Raw genomic sequence first — 23270 nt, forward strand, 5'->3', positions numbered from 1 at the left:
ATAATAGTCTCTATTACTTATGTTTGTTGTGTTGATTAAATACAGTTTTTCACCATTTTGCCTTGTCTTTTTCACATAAGTTCCCAAGGCATAGTAGCTGTTATTGTTGTTATCCTTACTGCTACTGCTTTTTTCCATTAAAAAAAATTCTAACTAGTACTGTATAATAGGAAAAATGTTTTCAATACCCTGTGTGAATTTTATAGTATGTATTTGCTTAGTACCTATGATGTGCTAGGCATTGTGCAGGCTACTGAAAATAAAATAATGAACAGTTCACTGCCCTAGGCTCCAGAAACAGCAGTGAACAAGACAGACAAAAACACTATTTTCCAGGAGTTTATTCTCTAGGGATAAGTATATCTATAATAATAAAAGCATAATATGCTAATTAGACCCGAGGAAACTTCCAGACAAAGCCAAGGCTATGAGGGAAGCCCGGGACCTGGGTGCCAGAGGGAAGCCGGTGCCCGCAGCCAGGTGAAGGAAGGCCTACTCTTACACGAATTTCATGAATCAGGCCTCTAGTAAAATAATAAATAGGACAATTTTTATTACTCAAATCATAAATGAAAGAGGGAATGAAAATGAGATATTGGTTTAGGGAGTGATGGAATGGTGATTTTTAGCAAGGGTGATGTGGAAGGATTCTCTGACAAGGTGATATTGACTAAATGTCTGAAACAAAAGAAGGCTTCCAATCACAGATCTAGAACAACAGCATTCCAAGCCAAGTGAAGGAAGTTCAGTGATCCTAGGATGATAATAAGCTGTCGTGTTCAAGGAGCAGAAAGAAGGCTATCAAGGCCAGCACCCAAAGTTAAAGGGAAGTGCTGACTCTAGGAAAGTGTCTGTATTATTTTCTGAAGATTTCAGGAAGTTAATAGAATGTTACGCAAAGAGAAACAGGATCTAATTTTTGCTTTGTGAGGATCATTCTGATTACTGTGTAAAGAAGAGTTATAAGGGGCAAGAATCATCAGGGAAGTTAGGTTGGAGTCTGTTTCTGAAGTTCAAGTGAGACATGGTGGTAGCCTGGCAAGTGTCTTAGTAAAGGAGCTGATAAGAAGCCATGCAATTCAGGCAGTTTTGGATGCTGTTTAGAAGGGCATATTGATAGATGTGGAAGTGTGGGAGAAAGAGAAAAGAGAGGGAAAATTACTTGGGGGTTTCAAAATGAGCTAAAAGCAGATTGGGGGAGACAAAAAGCTTCCTTTCAGTCATATTAAGCTTGCTGTACTTAGGAACACCAAGGATGTCAAGTAAATAGTAGGATATATCATTCTAGCATCTAAGGGAGAAATCTAGGCTCGGAATGGGTTGAGATTACCTATAGGGATTTATAGATACATGAGAAAGAGGGTCTGTTAGTTTGAGTTTGTCCTCTTGGACAAATCTTAGAAGAGAAAGAACCAGCAATGTGGTGTAAACCCAGAAAATGTGGTGCCACAGAATCCCTGGTAGTACTTGGAGAGGGAGACAGTGGTCAAACATGGCAAATGCCACTGAGAATCCAAGTCAGCTGAAAATGGAGAATTTATTGTTGGCTTCTGCATTTATTGTTTTTTGGTTGTTTGTTTTTGTTTTGTTTTTACATTGGTTGGTTTTAAGATTCCTTTTAGAAGTGTGAGGACAATGGCTCTATCAGAGAGTAGAGAATGAATGGTGAAGAAATGGAGGCAGGGTGAAAAATGGAAGCAGTAAGTTTTTTTGGAAAATAGGGGTCATGCAATGGTGTGGTAACCAGAGAGAAAATGTATCCAAAGGGAGTTGGTTCATTCGTTTTTATTTTTAGAGAGCCTTATTAAAGAATAGTGTGATGCTAATATGTATAACCCATTAGATCAGAATAGACTGATGATACGAGAAGGAGTTGCTATTTAGAGAAGGAAACTGCTTTTCTTAAGAATGAGTGGGGTGTAGGAAACAAGTAGTAGAGCTGGTTTTAGAGTATGAGCTAGGACAATTATTCTATTTTTATAGAAGGGATGGCACAAAAAATGAAAGCATATACAAATGGTTTAGTAAGACTGATGAGTACAAAGCTAATGAGTACATTCTAATCTGATTGCATATATTTTCTTTCTGAAATATGTTGTGAAAGAGAAATTAGCTGAAAAAAAATGAGCATGGACAAGGAATCATGGAAATTTGAGAAAAGAGAGGAGATATTAAAATGTTGTCTTAATTAATGGGAATTTTTGCCAGGGAATAGTGATAGCATTATCTGGAAGTAGTGAGAGCCCCAGCAAAACTTTGATGATGTATTTGAGGTGAGTACCACGAGCGTTGTGGTGAAATTTTATCCACCTGCTGCTTAGATGAAGATGTGGAATAAGATGAGAAATAAGCTTAACTAGGGTTGGGGTTTTGTCAGGAGAATAACATAAAAGAAACTGATAACATGTTAAGAGCATTTGCAAGAGTATTGGTTATGGTGCTTGACCAAAGACTCTAGGCAGGTTAAGGAAGAAAGGTTAAAATGTTGTGAGTTGGAAGTAATAGCTATTGAAAACAGTGATAGAGTCAATTGATATGGAGTCTCCACAGTTTCAACAATTGGTGAAGAAAGAACACGAGGAAAAAACAGAATGTGCTGGCCAAAAGGTGTAAAAGAAAAATGTTATGGGATAGAAAAATAGGTTATAATGAGCTCTAGGATATCATCATGTGAGAAGATGACTACCAAATAGGGAAGGGGAAAATATCATTCACACTAAGGAGATTGGAAAACTGGAAGGGTAAGTTGTTGATGAAAGCACAATTAATTTGCTTAAATGTTTCTTGCTTTTTGACCCTTTCCAGTCCTGTTTACATACTTGTTGCAGTAAGAATTAATTTATAGGTGGTTAAATTTATTGATCAAATAAAAATTGAGATGTAACTTTTGTTTAATTATTCTGAGTCCAGTCACTCAATTCATGAATCTACTCAATGCATTTCTTGATCAGAAATACGTGGGCTAAGAAAACCTGTGAAAATCTTGAACTATTCCATTCAACCTAGATTAATTTGAAGAACTTCCACAAGTCATCCAAGCTACAAGCCAGCAGCTTCCAAGTTTCCCACGAACAGAAGTTACAACATGAGTCTTCGTTAAGCCTATGTGCAGTGGTCTGGGATAAATGTTAGTTAACTAACATCCCATGTCTATTGAGACCACACAGCAAAGGAGCTGTACAGTGTCTAAGAGCACACAGTAGACTGCCCCAGAGATGTTGCCTATTTGTATGAGAACTAGAGAAAAATACACTTACAAAACTGCCAGTCAAAAGTAGGTGCAAAATCTATATATATAAAAGCCTAAGCAACCGAGCGACCTAACAAACGGCCGACAAGTTGCTGTGATGCGCACTGACCACCAGGAGGCAGATGCTCAATACAGGAGCTGCCCCCCAGTGGTTAGTGCACTCCCACAGTGGGAGCCCTGCTCAGCTGACCAATAGGCACCAGCCAATGGCTGGTGAGCACAGCTGCGGCAGCACCAGGCTCTCCAGCTTCCTCAGCAACACGCTATTGAGCAATATCTATGGCAATACCTTGTTGTGAATACTGGAAGTCTAGAAACACGTGGCACAAAGGCTGTGCTCTCATGGAGCTCAAATTCTATTAAGGAAACACACAATAAACAGCTCAATAACAGCAGCCTGAAGAAATGAAAGCAGGAAGTCAATAGAGCTTGATGGGGAAAAGTGTTGTTTTAGAAAATGGTCGGAGAAGAATTTATTGATATGTGAACAGAGGCATGAATAACATGGGGAAGGGTAGACTTTGGAAAGGAATCAAAAGATACCAAGACCCTAAGTTAGGAGCAAGCTCGGGGCATTTGAGAATGAGAGGACCAATGGGAAGGAAATGGAGTGAGCAAGGGCAAGAGAGGTTTCAGACAAAGTTGAAAAATAGACAAGAAACTTACATTGTAAAATCCTCTAGACCAATGCTGTCCTACAAAAATTTCTGCAATAATGGGAATATCCTATATCTGTGCTGTCAATACAGCAGCAACTAACCACATATGGCTACTGAGCTTTTAAATGTGGCCAGTGCAACTGAGGAATTGAATTTTTAATTTTACTCAATCTTTAAAGATTGCATTGAATAAATTTAAAATTAATTTTAAAAGCCATATATGGCTAGTAGGTACCGAATACAAGAGTTTAGTTCTAGACCATTGTCTAAACATTAGATGTTATTCTATGTGAATTAAGAGGATCTAGGATAATAAATATGCATGTTTTGTTTCTTTGGTTTGTCCAGCCTCTGAAAGTTTTACAGTATATTATGTAGTGTCATTAAATTCAAATTTTAATTTTGTGATATTTCTTCTTTTCCCAGGGGAGAATATTTTTAATTTATTATTTTTTAGTTGACTTTATTGGTGTGACATTGAATTTGTCAAGGTGACATTGGTTCACAAAACCATGCAGGTTTCAAGTGTAAAACTCAATAAAACATCATCTGCACAGTGCATCGCATGCCTAGTGCCCCAAGCAGAGTCCCCCCTCCACAGAGCCCCCACCTCCTTTCCCTCTGGCTATCCCCACACTGTTGGCTGTGTCGATGTATTATGTATATATGTTTGGGGCTATCCCTACACCTTCTTCATCCAGTCCCCCAAACCCCCTCCGCTCTAACATGTCAGGGTTTTTTTCCCTATGTATCCATGCCTCTGCTTCTATTTTGTTTGTCATGGTATTTCTTTCATTCACTTTCTGCCATTAAATGGACAGTAAATGTGTTCGAAACAAATGTGAAGAAGACCTAAAGGAAGAAGGATGCTAAGCACAACGTATGGTAAATATTTTTCTTTGGGGTGCTATGGTAGTTTCAGTAACAGTTACAAATAAGTCATTCGTCCCTTTATGTTTCCTGTATGCTTACACCATAAATAACGCAGTCACTTGCATTTCTATTTTTTTTCCATTCTGCCTGTAACCATGCTAAGGTTTCTCTTTTTCCAAAGAGAATCCTTTCTTTCCTACATGTGACAGTTCCATCCTCCTCGGTGGCTCTGTTTTTGCCTTTAACATCTTTATTTCTTATTTCTGTCATCCACCAACATAAATACCTTTTCCCCTAATTTACTGAAGAAGTTGGTTCTTCTATTATCCTATTGATTTAAAGATCTAGTCCAAAACTTTGCTTTACAGCTTCCAAGACTCTTCATTGTTAAATATCTTGGAATTTAGTTGATCTTTTTAAAAAACCAACAAATACAACATTTTGCATCAGATGAAACAGGATTAACAGATCAGACAAAAGCATAATTACAAATCTGAAAAATAAGCACTCTTAAAGTGATAGATGAAGATAATTAAATACAAAAAAGAACATGTTATTTTGACTAAAATCAAAATGGAAATAATAGACGTAGAAAGTATGAGGTTCAAGGACAAAGGAAATCATTTATAAGATGCAAGTGATTTAAAAGTAAAAGTCCACAAAAGACCAAGGATCAAGCTTTTCAATATCACAGGGTGCTCAAATACAATATTGATAATTTTTGAAGTATTGAAGATATGTGACTTTGAACCTAAACATTTACAACCAAAAATATATCCTGAAAGTATATGGGTGAGATAAACTGTTTCTTAGGGATAGAAACTCAGAAGCTTTAAAGCAAAAACAAACTTTTAAAAACACTCTTTCAGGAGGTAATTAGGTCAGATGATAACTACAACTATGAAATCAATACAAAAGATAAAAAGAATGAGTAAATAGCAGTAAAAATTTTGTGGTATAAATGACAAATTATCCTATATAATAAAGAGGTAATATGCAAATTGACTGTCACACCCTCACACAAGATGGCTGCCCCCATGTGTCACAAGATGGCCACCACAAGATGGCCAGCAGGGGAGGGCAGTTGGGACTGACCAGGCCTGCAGGGGAGTAATTGGGATGGCAGGGGAGGGCAGTTGGGAGAAACCAGGCCTGCAGGGGAGGGCAGTGAGGGTGAACAGGCCTGCAGGGGAGTAATTGGGCCGGCAGGGGAGGGCAGTTGGGGGCAATAGTGCCGGCAGGGAAGCAGTTAGGCATCGATCAGGCTGGCAGGGGAGTGGTTAGGGGTGAACAGGCTGGCAGGCATAAGCAGTTAGGGGCAAACAGGCAGGCAGGTAGGCAAGCAGTTGAGAGTCAACAGTCCTGTATTGTGAGAGGGAGGTCCAACTGCTGGTTTAGGCCTGATCTCACTGGCAGTCAGATATCCCCCAAGGGGTCCTATATTGGAGAGGGTATAGCCTGGGCTGAGGGACATTGCCCCCCCACCCCTCCCGTGCGTGAATTTCATGCACCAGGACTCTAAAATTATCCTATCTAATAAAAGAGAAACATGGTAATTAGCTGTACCTCTGCTACCCTTCCCATTGGCTAATCAGGGAGATATGCAAATAACTGACAGCCAAGATGGCGGCCGGCAGCCAGGCAGCTTGAAGCGAACATGAGGCTTGCTTGCTTCAGTGACAGAGGACTCCAACATTCCCCACCTGCCGCTGCCGGCCTCTGAGCTTTCAGTTTGAAACATTGTTACAAATATAGAAGCTAAACAAAACCCCAGAAACCTGCTTTCAGCCAGCCGGGATCTCAGAGCTGGAGTTGAAACAGTGTTTCAATTATAGAACCCAAACAAACCAGATACCTGCTTTCAGCAGCCGAGGCCTAAGAGCTGGAGCCAAGCCTCAGAGCTAAAGCTGGCCCAGAATAAAAAAAAAAAAAAAAAAAAGGAAAAAAAGGAGCAGTTGGGAGCTTCAGTCACCCACCAGCTTGAAAACAGCCCTCAGGCCCTCACCCAGACTGGCCAGGCACCCCAGTGAGGACCCCCACCCTGAAGGGTATGTGACCAGCTACAAACAGCCATCATCCCCTCATCCAGGCTGGCCAGGCACCCAAGCGGGACCCCCACCCTGGTCCAGGACACCCTACAGGGCAAACCAGCCGGCCCCCACCCGTGTACCAGGCCTCTATTTTATATAGTAAAAGGGTAATATGCCTCCCAGCACTGGGATCAGCGTCACAGGGGGCAGCACCCAAACCTCCTGATCGCCCTGCGGCTCTGTGTATGACAGTGGGTGGGGCCACAACCTCCCTATCAGCCCTGCTCTGTTCGGCACAGGGGAAGGCGCCCCAACCCCCTGATCAGTCCTGCTCTGTGCCTGATAAGGGGGAGCTCCCCAACCCCCTGATCGCCTGCAGCTCTGTGTGTGACGGGGTGTGGCGCCCCAACCCCCTGATTGGCCCTGCCCTGAGTGTTACAGGGTGTGGTGCCCCAACCCCCTGATCCGCCCTGCTCTGTGTGTGACAGGGGGCGGTGCCCCAACTCCCCTATCGGCCCTACTCTCTGAGTGACAGGGGGGAGCTCCTCAACCCCCTGATTGGCCCTGCTCTGTGCGTGACAGGGTATGGAGCCCCACCCCCCTGATGGGCCCTGCTCTGTGAGTGACAGGGGGCAGCGCCCCAACCCCCTGATTGGCCCTGCTCTGTGCGTGACAGGGGGTGGCGCCACAACCTCCCCATCGACCCTGCCTTGAGTGTGACAGCGGGCGGTGCCCCAACCCCCCAATCGGCCCTACCCTGAGTGTGACTGAGGGTGGCAATGCAACCTCCTGATCCGCCCTGCTCTGTGCATGACAGGGAGCAGCGCCGCAACTCCCCAATCAGCCCTGCTTTGAGCCCAACCAGGCGCTGCACCTAGGGATTGGGCCTGCCCTCTGCCACCCGGGAGAAGGCCTAAGCCAGCAGGTTGTTATCTCCCGAGGGGTCCCAGACTGTGAGAGGGCACAGGCTGGGCTGAGGGACCCCCTCCTCCCCCCTGAGTGCACAAATTTTTGTGTACCGGGCCTCTAGTATATATATATATATATATATATATATATATATATATATATATATATATATATATATAGAGAGAGAGAGAGAGAGAGAGAGAGAGAGAGAGAGAGAAACTTAATGTGTCCAATGCTGGATAGAAAAAGAAAGATGGCAAATAAGGAAACAGAATGTATAGTAATTAAAAAAAAAACATAAAAAAGATAAGTATTATAGCCTAATAGTACACTAATTATAAAAATGTAAATAAGTTAACATACTAACCAAGAATCTCTCGAATTTGATTTTAGAAAGGTATTGCAATAGTATATTTATAAAAGATACATTTAAAATAAAACAATAGAGAAAGCTTAAAGCAAACTGAAAAGTTGTACCACAAATATGACTATAAGGAAAGCCACAGTAGCAACTGTAGTATTAAGCCATATTAAATGTAAGGTAAGATTTTAAAGAAAAAATAACTCCAAGCAATCATAAAGGCATACTCACCTAAAATACCTACAGTAACAACCATCAGAATTCTATGTAAAAATAAAGCAACAATTATTGATGAATATTGTAGCTGACCACTATCAACATTATAAATCTGAATTTAACTCTTCACCTATTCTCTATACCATGCCTTGGGTCATGTCATCCTCTAAATTACTCCATTTCTAAAATCTGAATTCCATTATCTCACTCATCAAATACAACCTTCCTTTGTATCCAATCTTGACCTTCTGGCAGATCAAATGAACAATTTTCATTTTATTACTCTCTATGCTTTTGTCCTATTATCTTTCGGCACAACCATCCCAAATATCCATGGAGTTCAACTTCTCCCGCTGCTATAAACTGCATTCAAGGTGGAATGGCTTTTGCCTACTATCCTAAAGAAATCCCTTTGGTTGCTATTTTCTTTGACTTTTTGACTTCCAAATTCAATAGATATTTTTCAGTGCTTATTTTACTAGACTCAACTGCAACATTTAAGTGTGTGGATCATTCCTTTCTTCTTTAAGCTAACTCTTTCTTTAGCTCCAGTGACACCACACTGCTTATCTTTTTACATTATCTTGATGGCCCCTCTCTTTTGAGCACCCTTAAATGTTGGTGATATCCTCAATCCTATCCCGGTTCACCACGCTTCTCAGTAGATTCTTGCTCTTCAGGAACTCTCTCATTTAAGTTTTCAAGTATCACCTGCATGCTGACAACTCTCAAATCTCTTGCTTCAGTCTATATAATTTCTCCTCAAGGCAAACTTGAATATCTAGCTGTCACCAGCATCTCCACATGGTGGTCTCACAGCTACTTCAGTCCTAACATGTTCAAATAGAGGGCCTCATCATCTCTCCCTGCACTACAGAAATAACTTCTCAATTCAGGCTTCTTCTCCTACATAGCTGACAGAATAATATTAAAGCCAAACCTGATTATGTCAGTACAACCCCTACATTTAAACCCTTAAGGATGTGATATTGTCTAACAGAGAGTACCAGCCTTTCTGTGATTTGTCCATTGCCTACTTCTCTGGCCTCTCTTTTTATCACCATCTGCATAATCTGCTTCTCACTTTCTACTCACCTCATGCTGTTTCCCATCTCTATTCTTGGTTTATGCTATCTCAGCTGGCTCAGTATCCCACTAGCCGTTTTCCTCTAAGTCAGTAGTTCTCAACATTGTCTGCACATTAGAATCACCTGGGAATCTTTTTAAAATCATGATTTCTGGGCCTCATCCTCCAGAAATTCTGTTTCTTTGTTATGGGGTGGGGCCACAACATTAGTAACAAAGAAACAGAATTTCTGGAGGATGAGGCCCAGAAATCAGGATTTAAAAAAGGTTCCCAGGTGATTCTAATGTGCAGCCAAGGTTGAGAACCACTGCTCTAAGTCTTATTGATTCTTCTGATAAGATCAGTATATCTCAGTTCTTATCTACACATACCGTTGCTCTTTCTACATAATATTATAATTATGTGCTTACTTTCTTTTTCATCTTCCCCTCAACTTGGAGCTCCTTAAAGGTACAGGAGATCAGAAAAACAAGGCAATAAATAATTAAAGTGTAGTTTGTACTGTGAAAATCCTCTGATAAGTCAATTTTTATCCATATGATAATATGTGCTACTATAAAAACCCAGAGAACAGGCACCCAGTTCCTCACAGAGAACCACCAAGGAAAGCACCCTAGAGAAGAACATGAAATGAATTTGTAAGAGTGAGTTGAAATTATGCAGACAAATGGAGAATGAATGGGTAGTTGGTAAAGAAAATACAAAAAGAGAAAACATGGCCACTGTGAGAATCATATGGCTGAAACCAACAGGGCTGAAACACAGAGCACTATCATAAGTGTGGGTCAGGAGACAACAATTAAGTGTAGAAGGGTCCTATGTGCCATGAGTACAAATTTGGATTTTATCCTGGAAAGACCATATTGTAAAATGCCGCTTTTTATTTTTATATTTCATTGTCTCAGAGGCCTTTAGTCACAAAGCTACTCCTAGTTCCAACCCCCAAATCCTGAATCTAAGGGTCCTGTCAAGGACTTATTCTGTGGTAGCTCTGATTTCTGGGGTCTTCTTTGAATTAATGAAACGTTCCTTAATGTCACAGGAGGACAAGCTTAGGGGAAAGAAACACCAAAAGATGACAGCATCCACCATCTCCTGAGCCGCCACACTGCCCTTGGGTTTGGAACTTTAAAAATGTAAGTATCAGCCCTAGTCGGTTTATCTCAGTGGATAGAGCATCAGCCTGCGAAATGAAGGGTGCTGAGTTCAATTGTGGTCTAGGACACATACCTTAGCTGCAGGCTCGATCCTCGACACACTGATGTTTCTCTCTTTCTGTCTCTCTCCCTCCCTCCCTTCTAAAAATCAATGGAAAAATATTCCCTGGTGAGAATTAATAACAACAACAAAAAGTGTAAGCATCAAAACAATTCTTCAAGGTGTAGAAATGTTGACGAGAAAGATTAAGAACTGAGACCACACAGCTAGTCATAGCGTATGACTCTAAAGAATGCACAAGTTCTGCATTGGTACATGGATTCCTAGCACCAGTCAAAGAATATTGGAATATTGCAAAACATAGGATACATCTTAGCTTTTAAAGATAACCAGAATGTGAATGATGGCAGGATGTGAAAATGTGTACACAAGTCAAATTCAAAGAGAACACACACTGATTAAAACCATAACATTGATTTAAATTATGATTTAAAGAACATCAATGATGGAAGAGACTTCTATATACATATTTTGAAGTATAATGACTAATAAAGTTTGTCTGTAATCAATGTGATCATTCCCCTTAGATTACTCTAGAGTGTCAACCCTTCCAAGCCATGCAACTTCTTTTGGCCGATATCACTTAAAAGCTCACAAAGATCACATTAATTTCTCTTATAATGTATGAACTTATTACTTTTTCAAAAGTAAGTTGTGTGCCTAACAATAAAAACATTTACTTGCCGAAACCGGTTTGGCTCAGTGGATAGAGCGTCGGCCTGCGGACTGAGGGGTCCCAGGTTCGATTCCGGTCAGGGGCATGTACCTGGGCTGCGGGCACATCCCCAGTGGGAGATGTGCAGGAGGCGGCTGATCGATGTTTCTCTCCCATCGATGTTTCTGACTCTCTGTCTCTCTCCCTTCCTCGCTGTAAAAAATCAATAAAATATATTAAAAAAAAAACATTTACTAAGAAAAACTGAGAAGACTGATATATGTTAATTATTTGTTCTTATTTTTTAGGACACCTATTTCATAAGACATATAATAAGATCATTTCTGGGTTCTGCCTAGAATTGGCTGGCATATGCATATCCTTAGGGATTTGTCTTTTTCCTTTAGAAATAACTCTCACACAAGGAAATGAACTTTGGAAGAACGTGGTTGTAAGATAAATTGTACTGGGTTAGTTCTAATATTTACTGTACAGATGATTTTCATTCTACATACATTTTTATGATCTTCATAGAGTGACTAGAGAATCTAGTTCTACATTTGGGAGGTGGGATTCCTTATAGGCCAACTATTGAAAAATTTAAGTAAATATACATGTAGAGATTTATATTCAGTTTTGGATTTCAATGAATCCTGTTTTGTGGTTGTTTTATATTTCATTAAACAATATACCAGATTCTTATGTTTTTTACCTCTTCCAGATTCACATAAAACTTGTATACACAATAAAAATCTTTATCATTTGGAATTCAAATAATAGGATATTAAGCATTACTCTTTTATAGCTGGAGGCTACGGACTTAATATCTAAAAAGCAGTGACCTGAAATCAGTAATATCCATCAGGAATGTATATTGGGAAATTAAGCCTGGGAGATCATAGAACCATGGCTTCCTCTAACAAATCAAATGGGAAAAGAAAAAGAAAAAAAAAGGAAAGAATAGAAAGTTCAGTTATTAATATAGTTTTTCTGAGATATTAAAAAAGTTTTTCCCCCAGTTCAAGTTGTTTCCCAGTATGATTCATTATTTGACTTTTTTTGAAGGCTCACGTACAATTAAGTCACAATAAGTATAAGTTCCCTGAAGCTAGATACTTTCATTCACTTGGCATCTTTAGTGCCTCGTAGTAAACAGTAGTTTTTAAAAGTAGAAATGAATAAATAGATAATCAATAGTAAAATATTCCATGTATAATTCCAAAATGCAAGAAGGTTATTAGTCTTATTCTAATGAACATTTCTAGAGCACATATGTACTACTACTCAAACTTCTGCCTGTTTTATTTTAATGTGTATTTAAGATAATATAACTATTGATAAATAATGTAAATTAATTTAGTCAAAAACCTTTAAAATTAAAGCTAAATATCTTGAGGGAGTTTCCAAGATGGCAACAGCGTAGGTGAAAGTTAAACTCACCTCCCCCTAGGACCAAACCAAAATTATGGAACAATTAAATTATGGAACCTGCATAACCAACTAAAGACTAGCTGAACCTTTGTCTTATAACCAAGGATTTATAGAAAAAGCCACATCGAGACTCACTGGAAGGGTGAACATTGAAAAGAAAAGGCCTGACATCCACATGGGGCCATTAGAAATCTGAAGGCATAGTTCAGCTGCTAAGGTCCGCCCTGAGGAGCAAGAATTCTTCAATCATGATCCTCAGCCAGAACCAGAGAAGAAGAGGAGCCCATGTAACATCTGACTGTGAAAATCAGCAAGGATTTGTTTGCTAGGGAATGACAGGATTCTGCTAGAAAATCAGGCTCCCTCTTAAAGGGCCAGCACACAAAATCTCACCCATGACCACTCATCCTGAACATCACGGAGGGAAAGCAGATCAAAGCAAACTAGAGTCATGCAGGGAGGGACTGGGTAGTGTGGCTTTATGAAGAAGGTTAATGGAACAGCAGCTAAAGTCCTAGGCTGAGGCCCTCTTCTACACCACCCAGCGATGTCATCTTTACTGGGTTGAGCATCAAACGGCATCACACTGGAAACTGACTTGGCTTCACCCTTCTGACTCCCTGTGGCTCCTTTCTTCCAAGCTTGGACCCTGTGTGGGAGTCTGCATGCTGTAGCCAGTTTGGGCCCACAGTACAGACTTTCATGGAGGACTCTTGAGGAGGTCTGGGAAAACTCTGGTTACTGTCAGAAACAGAATTGTGTGGCTCTAGGTTGAGGGCCTTCTTTCTCTTGCCAACCTAATGGGTGCCACCCTTCCTCCCCATGGCCAAATCTTGGTAGTTTATAGCCTGATAAATACTGCTGGCCTCACCCTGAAGACTCCCTAAGTCTCAGCTTTACCACAAAGATCCTTGGGCCTCTGGCAGCTGGTGGATGGCTATGGTGTACTCTGGGACAATTGCTGAATGGCCTTAGACCCAGCATTAGCATGAAGTTTGAATCTGTATCAACCTGGTAAACACCACTGGCCCTTACCTGGTGACTCACTAAGAAACTACCTCATAGAACTTGCATACCACAAAAAGCTCTTTCAGGACTGAGCCTAACAGGTGTCTGGCAAACAGAGGTGGATTTCAGGGTACCTTGGGCCTTTTGCTGACCTGACCTGGACTCAGTGCTAATGTCAGTCAGCCATGGTCTGAATCCTGGCCCCTCCCATGTGCACCCAGGCCTAGCAGAGGTGGCCAAAATTTGTGGATCACTTTGGAGCTCCTAAAAGGTAGCCCAGAGCCAGTCACAGGCAGTGTCTGACACTGACCTCCACCAGATTTTCCCAAGAGGCTCCAGAACCAACACATTTACCTTGTGGTTGGCTTTACACCACATCAGAGCATGACACAGCGCCACAAGAGACACATCCCAAGGAAAATCTCAGCAGGCACCAGACACTGCAGGGGCTAATTTTACTTTGCGGGATCAGTCATTGCAAAGCAGCTTGTACACTGTGGTCCAGGTCAATCTTCACTTTCAGTGAGCAAAGAGTCAAGACGATCCACAAACAGGCAAACAAAAATCAAAACACAACTACCACAAGTAGGCTCACATAACCCACACAAAAACATTGCCAGAGCACCTAGCTCAGGTGACCAGGGAGACTGTGCAAATGATCCCCACAGGATACCAACAATATAAGGTCACCAAAACAAGACTGGGAAACATAGCAGATCTACCTAATACACAAGCAAATACATAGAGACAGCCAAAATGGGGAGACAAATAAGCATTCCCCAAATGAAAGAATAGGAGAAATTGCCAGAAAATGAACTAAATGAAATGAGGCAGGTACTCTGCCAGATACAGAGTTCAAAAAAATTATAAGGATTTTCAAGGGATTTAGGGGAAGAATGGATGAACTCAGTGAAAATTTAAAGAGATAGTAAGCATAAAAAGGGACACAGAACCCATAAAAAAGAATCAGACAGAAATGAAGAATACAATATTTGAAATAAATCATATGCTTGAAAGAATCAACAGCAGATGACTTGAAGCAGGTAATTGAATCAGTAATTTGTAAGGCAAGGCAGCAGAAAACACTGAATCAGAACAGCAAAAAGAATAAAGATTTTTTTTAAAAATAAGGGTATTTTAAGGGATATCTGAGACACCATAATGAGTAACAACATCTGCATCATAGGAGTATCAAAAGGAAAAGTGAGAGAGAAAGGGATTGAAAACAATGGATTCTCTAACCTGGTGAAGAAAATAAACACACAAGTCCATGAAACAAAGATAGTCCTAAACAAGATGAACTCAAAGAGGGACACACCAAAACAGATTATAATTAAAATGGCAGAGGTCTAAGACAAAAAGAAAAATCCTAAAAGCTAAAATAGAACAGTTACTTACCTACAAAAGAGCTCCCATTAAACTATAAGCTGATTTCTCAACAGAACCATTTTAGGCTGGAAGGGTTTGGCATGAAATATTCAAAGTGAAGAAAAGTAAGGACCTACAATCAAGATTAGTGTAACTGATGATCATTTAAAATTAAAGGAGAAATAATGAAGTTTGCAGACAAGAAAAAGCTAAAGGAATTAATTACCATCAAACTAGTTTTACAAAAAATGTTAAATGGACTTCTTTAAGAAGAAGAAAGAGTCTGACTAGTGTGTCTCAGTGGTTGAGAATTGACCCATGAACAAAGAAGTTGGTGGCTGGTTCGCTTCCTGGTAAGGGCACATGCCCGGGTTGCAGGCTCAATCCCCAGGAGGGGCATGCAGGAAGCAGCCAATTGATGATGTTCTCTCTCATTAATGTTTCTATCTCTCTATCCCTCTTCCTTCCTCTCTCTACAAAAATGAAAGATAAAAATGATATGATCATGTCAATAGCTGTAGAAAATTTGACAAAACTGAGCACCCATTAATGATAAAAAGTATCAGGAAAGTGGGAATAGAGGGATCATCATGCAACATAATAGAAGCAATATCTGACAAACCCACAACTAATATTATACTTAATGGGGAAAAACTGCAAGTGTCTCCCTTAAGAGTAGAAACTAGACAGAGATTATTCATTTACATCACTATTATTCAACACTAGAGACCCAGTGCACAAATTCGTGCATGGGTGGGGTCCAGCCAGCCTTCCCCGATCTGGACAATCAGGGCCAGGGGGTGGGGCTGTGGGAGGTTGGCCAGCTGGCCCTGCTCCCAATTGGGCCGGTTGGACGGCTGCAGTGTGCGTCATAGCGACCGGTCATTCTGGTCATTCCAGTCATTCTGGTCATTCTGGTCATTCCAGTCACTTGGCTTTTATATGTATAGATAGTACTATAAATCCTAGTCACAGCAATCAGATAAGTAGAAGGGGGGGAAAAGGCATCTATTTAGAAAAGAAGATGTAAAACTGCCATTATTTACAGATGATGTGATACTATATATAGTGAACCCTAAAGATTATACCAAAAAACTAATAGAACTGATCAATGAATTCAGAAATGTAGCAGGACATAAAAGAAATATTAAGAAGTGGATCATATTTTTGTATACAAAAAAAGAACTATCAGCAAGAGAAACTAAAAAAAAATCCATTTATAATCATATCAAAAAATAATGAAATACATAGAAATAGATTTAACAAAGGAGGTAAAGAACCTGTTCTCAGAAAATGGTAATATTTGAAGAAATAAATCAAACAAGATACAAAAAAATGGAAGCATATATCATTTTTATACTTAGAAGAAATTAACATCATTTAAATGTCTATATTACCTGAGCAATCTTTAGGTTCAACACAATTCCTATAAAAATACCAATGGTGTATTTCACTGAACGAGAACAAATAATCCAAAGATTTATATGAAACCTTAAAAGACTTAAAATAGTCACAGCAAACTTGAGAAAGAAGAGCAAAGTTAAAGGTATCAGGCTACCTGATATCAAATTATTAGTGGCCCAGTGCATAAAGATCATGCGGGGGGGGGGGGGGGCGGTGTATCCTTCAGCCCAGCCTGCATCTTCTCCAATCTGCGACCCGATCCTTGTGGGATCTGGCCTAAATCGGTAGTCGGACATCCCTCTCGCAATCCAGAACCGCTGGCTCCTATCTGCTCACCTGCCTGCCTGCCTGATCAACCCTAACCAACCCCCCTTCCGGCCTGATCACCCCCAACTGCCCTCCCCTGACAGCCCGATCACCCCTAACCACCTCTGCCTCAGCCCTACCACATGGCTTTGTCCGGAAAGATGGCCGGAAGGTCTCCCGGAAGGTCTTCTGGTCTAATTAGCATATTACCCTTTTATTAGTATAGATACTATAAGGCTAGTAATTAAAACAGAATGGCACTGGCATAAAAGCAGACATATAGGTCAATGGAACAGAAGAGAGCCCATAAATAAACCCATAACCATGTTTAATTAATATTTAACAAAGAAAGCAAGACAAAATATTGGGTAAAGATAGTCTGATAAGTGATTTTTGATAAATTGTACAGGTACATAAAAAATGAAACTAGATCACCTCCTTATATCACATACAAGGAAAATCTCAAAATGGATTAAAGATAAATGTCAGACTCAAAACCATAAAACTAGAAGAAAACAGAAAGTAAAATCTCTGACATTTCTCTTAGTAATTGTTTTTCTGATACATCCCCTCTGGCTAGGGAAAAAAAAATAAGATAGAAACAAATGGGACTATAACAAACCAAAAAGATTTTCTACAGCAAAGAAAACTATCAACAAAACAAAAATACAATCTACTGAATGTGGGGAGATATTTGCCAATGATACATCTGATAAGGAGCTTATATTCAAAATTTATAAAGAACTCATACAACTCAACACCAAAATAACAATCCAATTAAAAATGAATAGATAATCTGAATAGACACTTCTCCAAAGATGACATACATAGAGATATGAAAAGATACTCAACATCACTAATCATCAGAGAAATGAACATTAAAACCAGAATGAACTATCTCCTCATACCTGTCAGAATGGCTATCTACACTAATAATAGACAAATATGTAAATTGACCATACCTCCATGACACCCCACAGCCAATCAGGAGGGAATATGCAAATTAGTGGGACAAAGATGGCAGTGGCCACGGAGCCATCTAGAGTGAGCAGGAGGCTTGGGTTGCCCCCGGCAATGGAGGAAGCCAAGCTTCCCACCAGCCTGGGCTGGCTGCCAAAGGAGGGGCCTGTGGGCGGCGGCCACAGAGCTGGCCTGAGCTTGTGGGAGGCTTGGGTCACTTGGGCCGGCCTCTGAGGGAGGGGCCTATAAACGGCCCTCAGCCCCTCACCCAGGCTGGCCAGGCACCCCAGCGGGGACCCCCACCTTGAAGGGGGTGTGGCGAGCTTGAAAACAGCCCTCAGCCCCTCACCCGAGCTGGCCATGCCCCCCAGTGGGGACCCTCACCCCATGGGGGCATGGCTGGCCTGCAAACTGCCTCAGCCCCATGCCCAGGCTGGCACCTTCCCCAGTTTGGACCCCCACCCTGATCCGGGATACCCTTCAGGGCAAACCAGCCAGCCCCCACCCATACACCAGGCCTCTATCTATATCAGGGGTGGGCAAACTTTTTGACTCGAGGGCCACAGTGGGTTCTTAAACTGGACCGGAGGGCCGGAACAAAAGCATGGATGGAATGTTTGTGTGAACTAATATAAATTCAAAGTAAACATCATTACATAAAAGGGTACGGTCTTTTTTTTTTTTAGTTTTATTCATTTCAAACAGGCCAGATCTGGCCCACGGGCCGTAGTTTGCCCATGGCTGATCTATACTAATAAAAGGGTAATATGCTAATTAGACTAGGAGTCCTTCCAGGAGACCTTCCAGACGTTCTTCTGGACAAAGCCATGGTGACGGGGCTGAGGTAGAGGCGGTTAGAGGCCAAGAGGAGATGGAAGTTGTGGGTGATCAGGCTGTTGGGGGGGGGATCATTGGGTGTGATCAGGCCAGCGGGGGGGGGAGGCAGTTGAGGGCGAGCAGGCCATCAGTGGGAGTCAGTTGGGGGCAGGCATGGCCAGCCTGAAAATGGCCCTCAGCCGCTTACCCAGGCTGGCCAGGCACCCCAGTGGGAACCCCCACACTGAAGAGGGTGTGGCCAAGCCTGAAAACATCCCCCAAGGTGTCCCAGATTGGAGAGGGTGCAGGCCGGGCTGAGGGACACGCACACCCCTTCCCCGTGTACTAATATTGTACGCCGGGCCTCTAGTCAATAATAAAGCAACAAACAGCCAGTGCTGGCAATTATATGAAAAAAGGGAACCCTCATGCACCGTTGGTGAGAATACATTGGTGCAGCCATTGTGGAAAGCAGTATGGAGTTACCTCAAAAAATTAAAAATGGAACTGCCTTATGACCCAGCAATTTCTCTTCTGGAAATTTATCTGAAGGAATCAAAACACTAATTTGAAAGAACATATAATGAACAACATAAACTGGTGAACAAAAATAGAACCAGAGACACAGAAGCATTGAACAGACTGTCTAACCTATGAGGGAAGGCGCGTGGTAAGGGTGTAGGAGATCAACCAAAGGACTTGTATGCATGCATATGAACATAACCAATGGACACAGACAGTAGGGAGGTGAGGGCATGTGCTGGGGGATGGGAGGAGCCAGGGAGAGGTCACCAGGGGGAAAAAGGTGACTCATGTAATACTTTAAACAATAAACAATTTAAATTTAAAAAATAAGAAGCAAGCAGATATAGATATATTGCCTATATATCTGTACATATTATCTCACATATGTACAATATCTATCTATCTATTAGCAAATTCTGGTTTTAAATTACAGATGAATCATTTACTAAAAAAGAAAGGAAGGAAAGAAAGAAGGAAGGAAGGAAGGAAGGAAGGAAGGAAGGGAGGAAGGAAGGAAGGAAGGAAGGAAGGAAGGAAGGAAGGAAGGAAGGGAGGACATATGCACCTCTATGTTCATAACAGCATTATTTACAATAACCAAGATATGAAAGCAACACAAGTGCCCATAGGTAGAGATTGGCTATAGAAGTAATAGTACATGTATATAATAGAATATTACTGGACTACTAATAAAAGAATGAAATCTTATCATTTACCACAGAATGGATGGACCTAGAGGGTATTATGCTAAGTGAAATAAGTTAGGTAGACAAATGTAAATATCATATTATTTCACAGGACAAAACAAATGAACAAACACAACAGAAACAGATTCATAGATATGGATAACAAACTGATGGTAGCCATAGAGGAGGTGGGGTGGGGTATTGGGTGAAAATATTAAGGGGATCAAAAAGTGCAAATGGATAGTCACAAAATAGTCACAGCATAGGGAATATAGTCAATAATAACTATGTATATTTGGTGCCAGGTGGGTACTGAAAATATTGGGGTGGGGGGAAGGACACTTTAAATTATATAATTGTCTAATCACTATGCTGTATACCTGAAACTTAAGAAAAAAATACATTTTTAAATGGCTATCATACAGAGTCTAAGTATAGGTTGTTCATGTTAATAAAAGCCAAATAACTCCAGAATAAACTTTGGCTTATTATCAGTAAAGTGGTAAGAGTCTAGGTTCCAGTATGTGCAATGGGCCCATAAGTCTTTCAGTGGGTATTGAATACTCTACTTGTGAAGGACTGTGCTTGATTCTCAGCTGAGGGAAATCTCTTTTATTAAAAAAGAAAATATTTTCATTCTTTACACTTTATAGCAAAGATCTTTCCATGCCCCCCCCCACAGCTAAATATTCTTAACATATATTAGAGATTATTTTGAATTATATTGATACATATCTGAAATGAGTATTGACATAAATTTTATATTGTATTATGCATAATTAATGTGCATAACTAATTATCACAAATTAATCAATTAAGACACCTCTTTTGTTAAGTGAATTTGAATTTGGAATTTTTACTATCAAAATGTCAACCTCAATTTCTTTGAATACTTAAAAAAAACACTCATTATACATTTTCATAAGCAGCTGTTAGACATACATGCCATTCCACATTGTCATCTTCTTTCCTAAGAGTTAGCAGCGTGGTGAGTGGATTTCCAGCGACGCCAGGGCCACTCTCCGGAGATGGGTGTGCATGCTGCACCACAAGCGCACTGCTTTGCGTTGAAGGGTGGGATCGCTTAATAGTCTGATTGAGGATCTGGTGGTCAAGGGTCATGGAGGGTTTTACTTGATGTCTGGCAGGACTTTCCAGGTGTGTGGGGACCTACAAAATATAAAACAAACAATTGCTATGTGTAGCATCATCTGGCATTTCAAAGTTCCATTCTCAACAATCGAATTACTAGGGGCCCGATGCACGAAATCCGTGTAAGAGTAGGCCCTCACAGCCCCGGCTCGTCTGGAAAGTCATCCAGAAGGTCGCCTGGATAGTTCTTTCGCTGTTCAGCGGTTCAATCTATTTGCATATTATGCTTTTATTATTATAGATGGCAATAAACACACTATAACATCTATTTTCTCTCAAATTTATGGTTCAAAGTTTACTAAAATCATTTAAATGCTAACCATGTTTTTAAGAATAACCCTCAAAATTACATGCAAATAAAACAAAATTGGGAATAAATATGTAACTAGCATTACTTTTTGAGGGTCTCAAAAAGAAAGGTTGAAATAATACAAGGAAAGTACAGTTGAATCATTATTATTAGTGATTTTTGTATTTTATTAGATTCCTTTACATTACAAATATAAATATTCTATAGGATATAATAACAACTATCTTTTATTTAAATTTTTTTAAATTACCCAGGAAGGAGCAGAAACAAAAAATAAATATACTAAATATTAAGTGTAGTACTTTATGGGTGGTGAAAATCTAGGTGGTTATTTTCACTTTTCTATATTTTCCAGTGTCTATACCAGGCATATTTAAATTTTTTAATAATCTTATTTTTAAACCCTTCCATATTCCCACTTTATAAAAACAAAACTTTGGGAGAGTCATTCTGAATGACAGAAAAAAATGGTCTAATATTTTGGAACTCCTTTTTCAAATCACAGACTTAATATTCTGAGCATCTTCAGTCTAGCTGTCATAGTTAACAACATACCATTATTTGTATGAGGACAACTTTAAGCATTTCAAGCTTTCCTCTTAAAAGCCTGGGAAAGCCTGCCAGCCCCCTTTATATTAACTAAGCTGTGATGTGGATACATTTTCCTCAAGTGGCCTATTATAGACCTAATTAATATTTCCCTCATGTCTAACAATAGTAAAGATGGCTGCACGGTGCTTATTTTTTGTTTATTTCAGTTACACAAACTACTCCTTAAAGCCCTTAATATGCATTAACTCAGATAAATGGCATTTATGAAGTATTTTGCATTTAAATTAGCTGGTTTGGGGTACCATACTGTAGTAGTTACTTTAGTTTAATTTTGTTATGCTGACATTTTTAGCATTGTTTTAATTGTACTGCCATAAAATAATTTTCAGTCATATAACAAAAGATTAAGATTGGTAATAAAGATTTTACATGTTACTAATTATATTACTATGAACTTTAAATTTGTACTGGTAAAATAACATTGCGTTAAAATGCCATGGGTAATTTTTTAGGGGAGCTATTTAGATTATCCCACAGTTTTAGTTTATTCTTTTTCATCTATATGCATTTATGAAATATACATTATAAGTACTATTTTCATATTCACAAATCTGAATCTCTTACACAATGTAACTAAATGCTAGAGTATATTGTATATCTACAAATGGAAAAATATCTCTTCTTAAAAAAAAGTATGTTGAATCAGAACTTATAGCATTAACTAATTCGTTTTTCACTTTTCATCCACTGGCTAGGAAAGCTTCATTAGAGTGCTTGCATTTGTGTTACATCAGGACTACAAGAGAAGTCATAGAGGTGATCCCAGGGCCCTAGACGTTTTCCATCTAAGGCACTATTAATATCAACTACAACAAAAGCAATAATAATGACAATAATATGCAATAGTTAGCAGTCACTGTGCTATGCAATTTACCCACATTCATTTAATCCTTGGTAGAGCCTTAGGAGATAGGTTCCATTGCAGCATGTAGATGAAGCCATCGAGACTTAGAGATTAAGTGACTACATGTTACCACTCCTCAAGTAAGGGATGAAGCCTGAATACAGACCCTGCCTTCCTAAACATTACACTTATTGGCTCAGTAATGTATACAACAAATTTAAAATGCCACAGAAAGAAGTGGTTTAAAAAAACTAATTAAAAGATAAAACGGTTATAAATCAGGTGTTGGAAGGAGATGGTCTTGCATAAGGAGAAAAAGAAGGAAATCTCAAATGCAAAATATAAAGATGAAACAATAAAAGACATCGGAAGTCACAAAGTCGTGAAAAGGAACTCATCGAAATACCTTCCTTTCTCAGAGCAAGACTACCATCTCCTCTTTAGACCATTCTATACAGAGAGAAAATAAAATATAAAATGGAACCAACTCTAATTCTGCCTAAATAATTGGTTACTTAAGGAATTCCAAATGTTTAGCAGGCAAAAGTGAAGACTAACTTGGACCCAATCCATGTAACACCTGTAAATGA

General features: G+C 39.9%; 1 protein-coding gene across 1 annotated transcript in view; it reads right to left on the reverse strand.

The window, feature by feature from the left end:
- The window catches only part of TFEC (transcription factor EC), a gene marked incomplete at its 5' end in the record, with an annotated part of 89738 nt that overhangs the window by 29934 nt on the left and 36534 nt on the right, over positions 1 to 23270 (reverse strand). Inside the window, one exon of the mRNA XM_081101672.1 lies at positions 20705 to 20932. Coding sequence (XP_080957798.1) covers positions 20705 to 20932 — 228 coding nt within the window. The remainder of the gene's footprint in view (positions 1 to 20704; positions 20933 to 23270) is intronic.

The sequence above is a fragment of the Myotis nattereri genome (assembly GCF_964212035.1).
Source record: "Myotis nattereri genome assembly, chromosome: 11".
Taxonomy (NCBI): domain Eukaryota; kingdom Metazoa; phylum Chordata; class Mammalia; order Chiroptera; family Vespertilionidae; genus Myotis; species Myotis nattereri.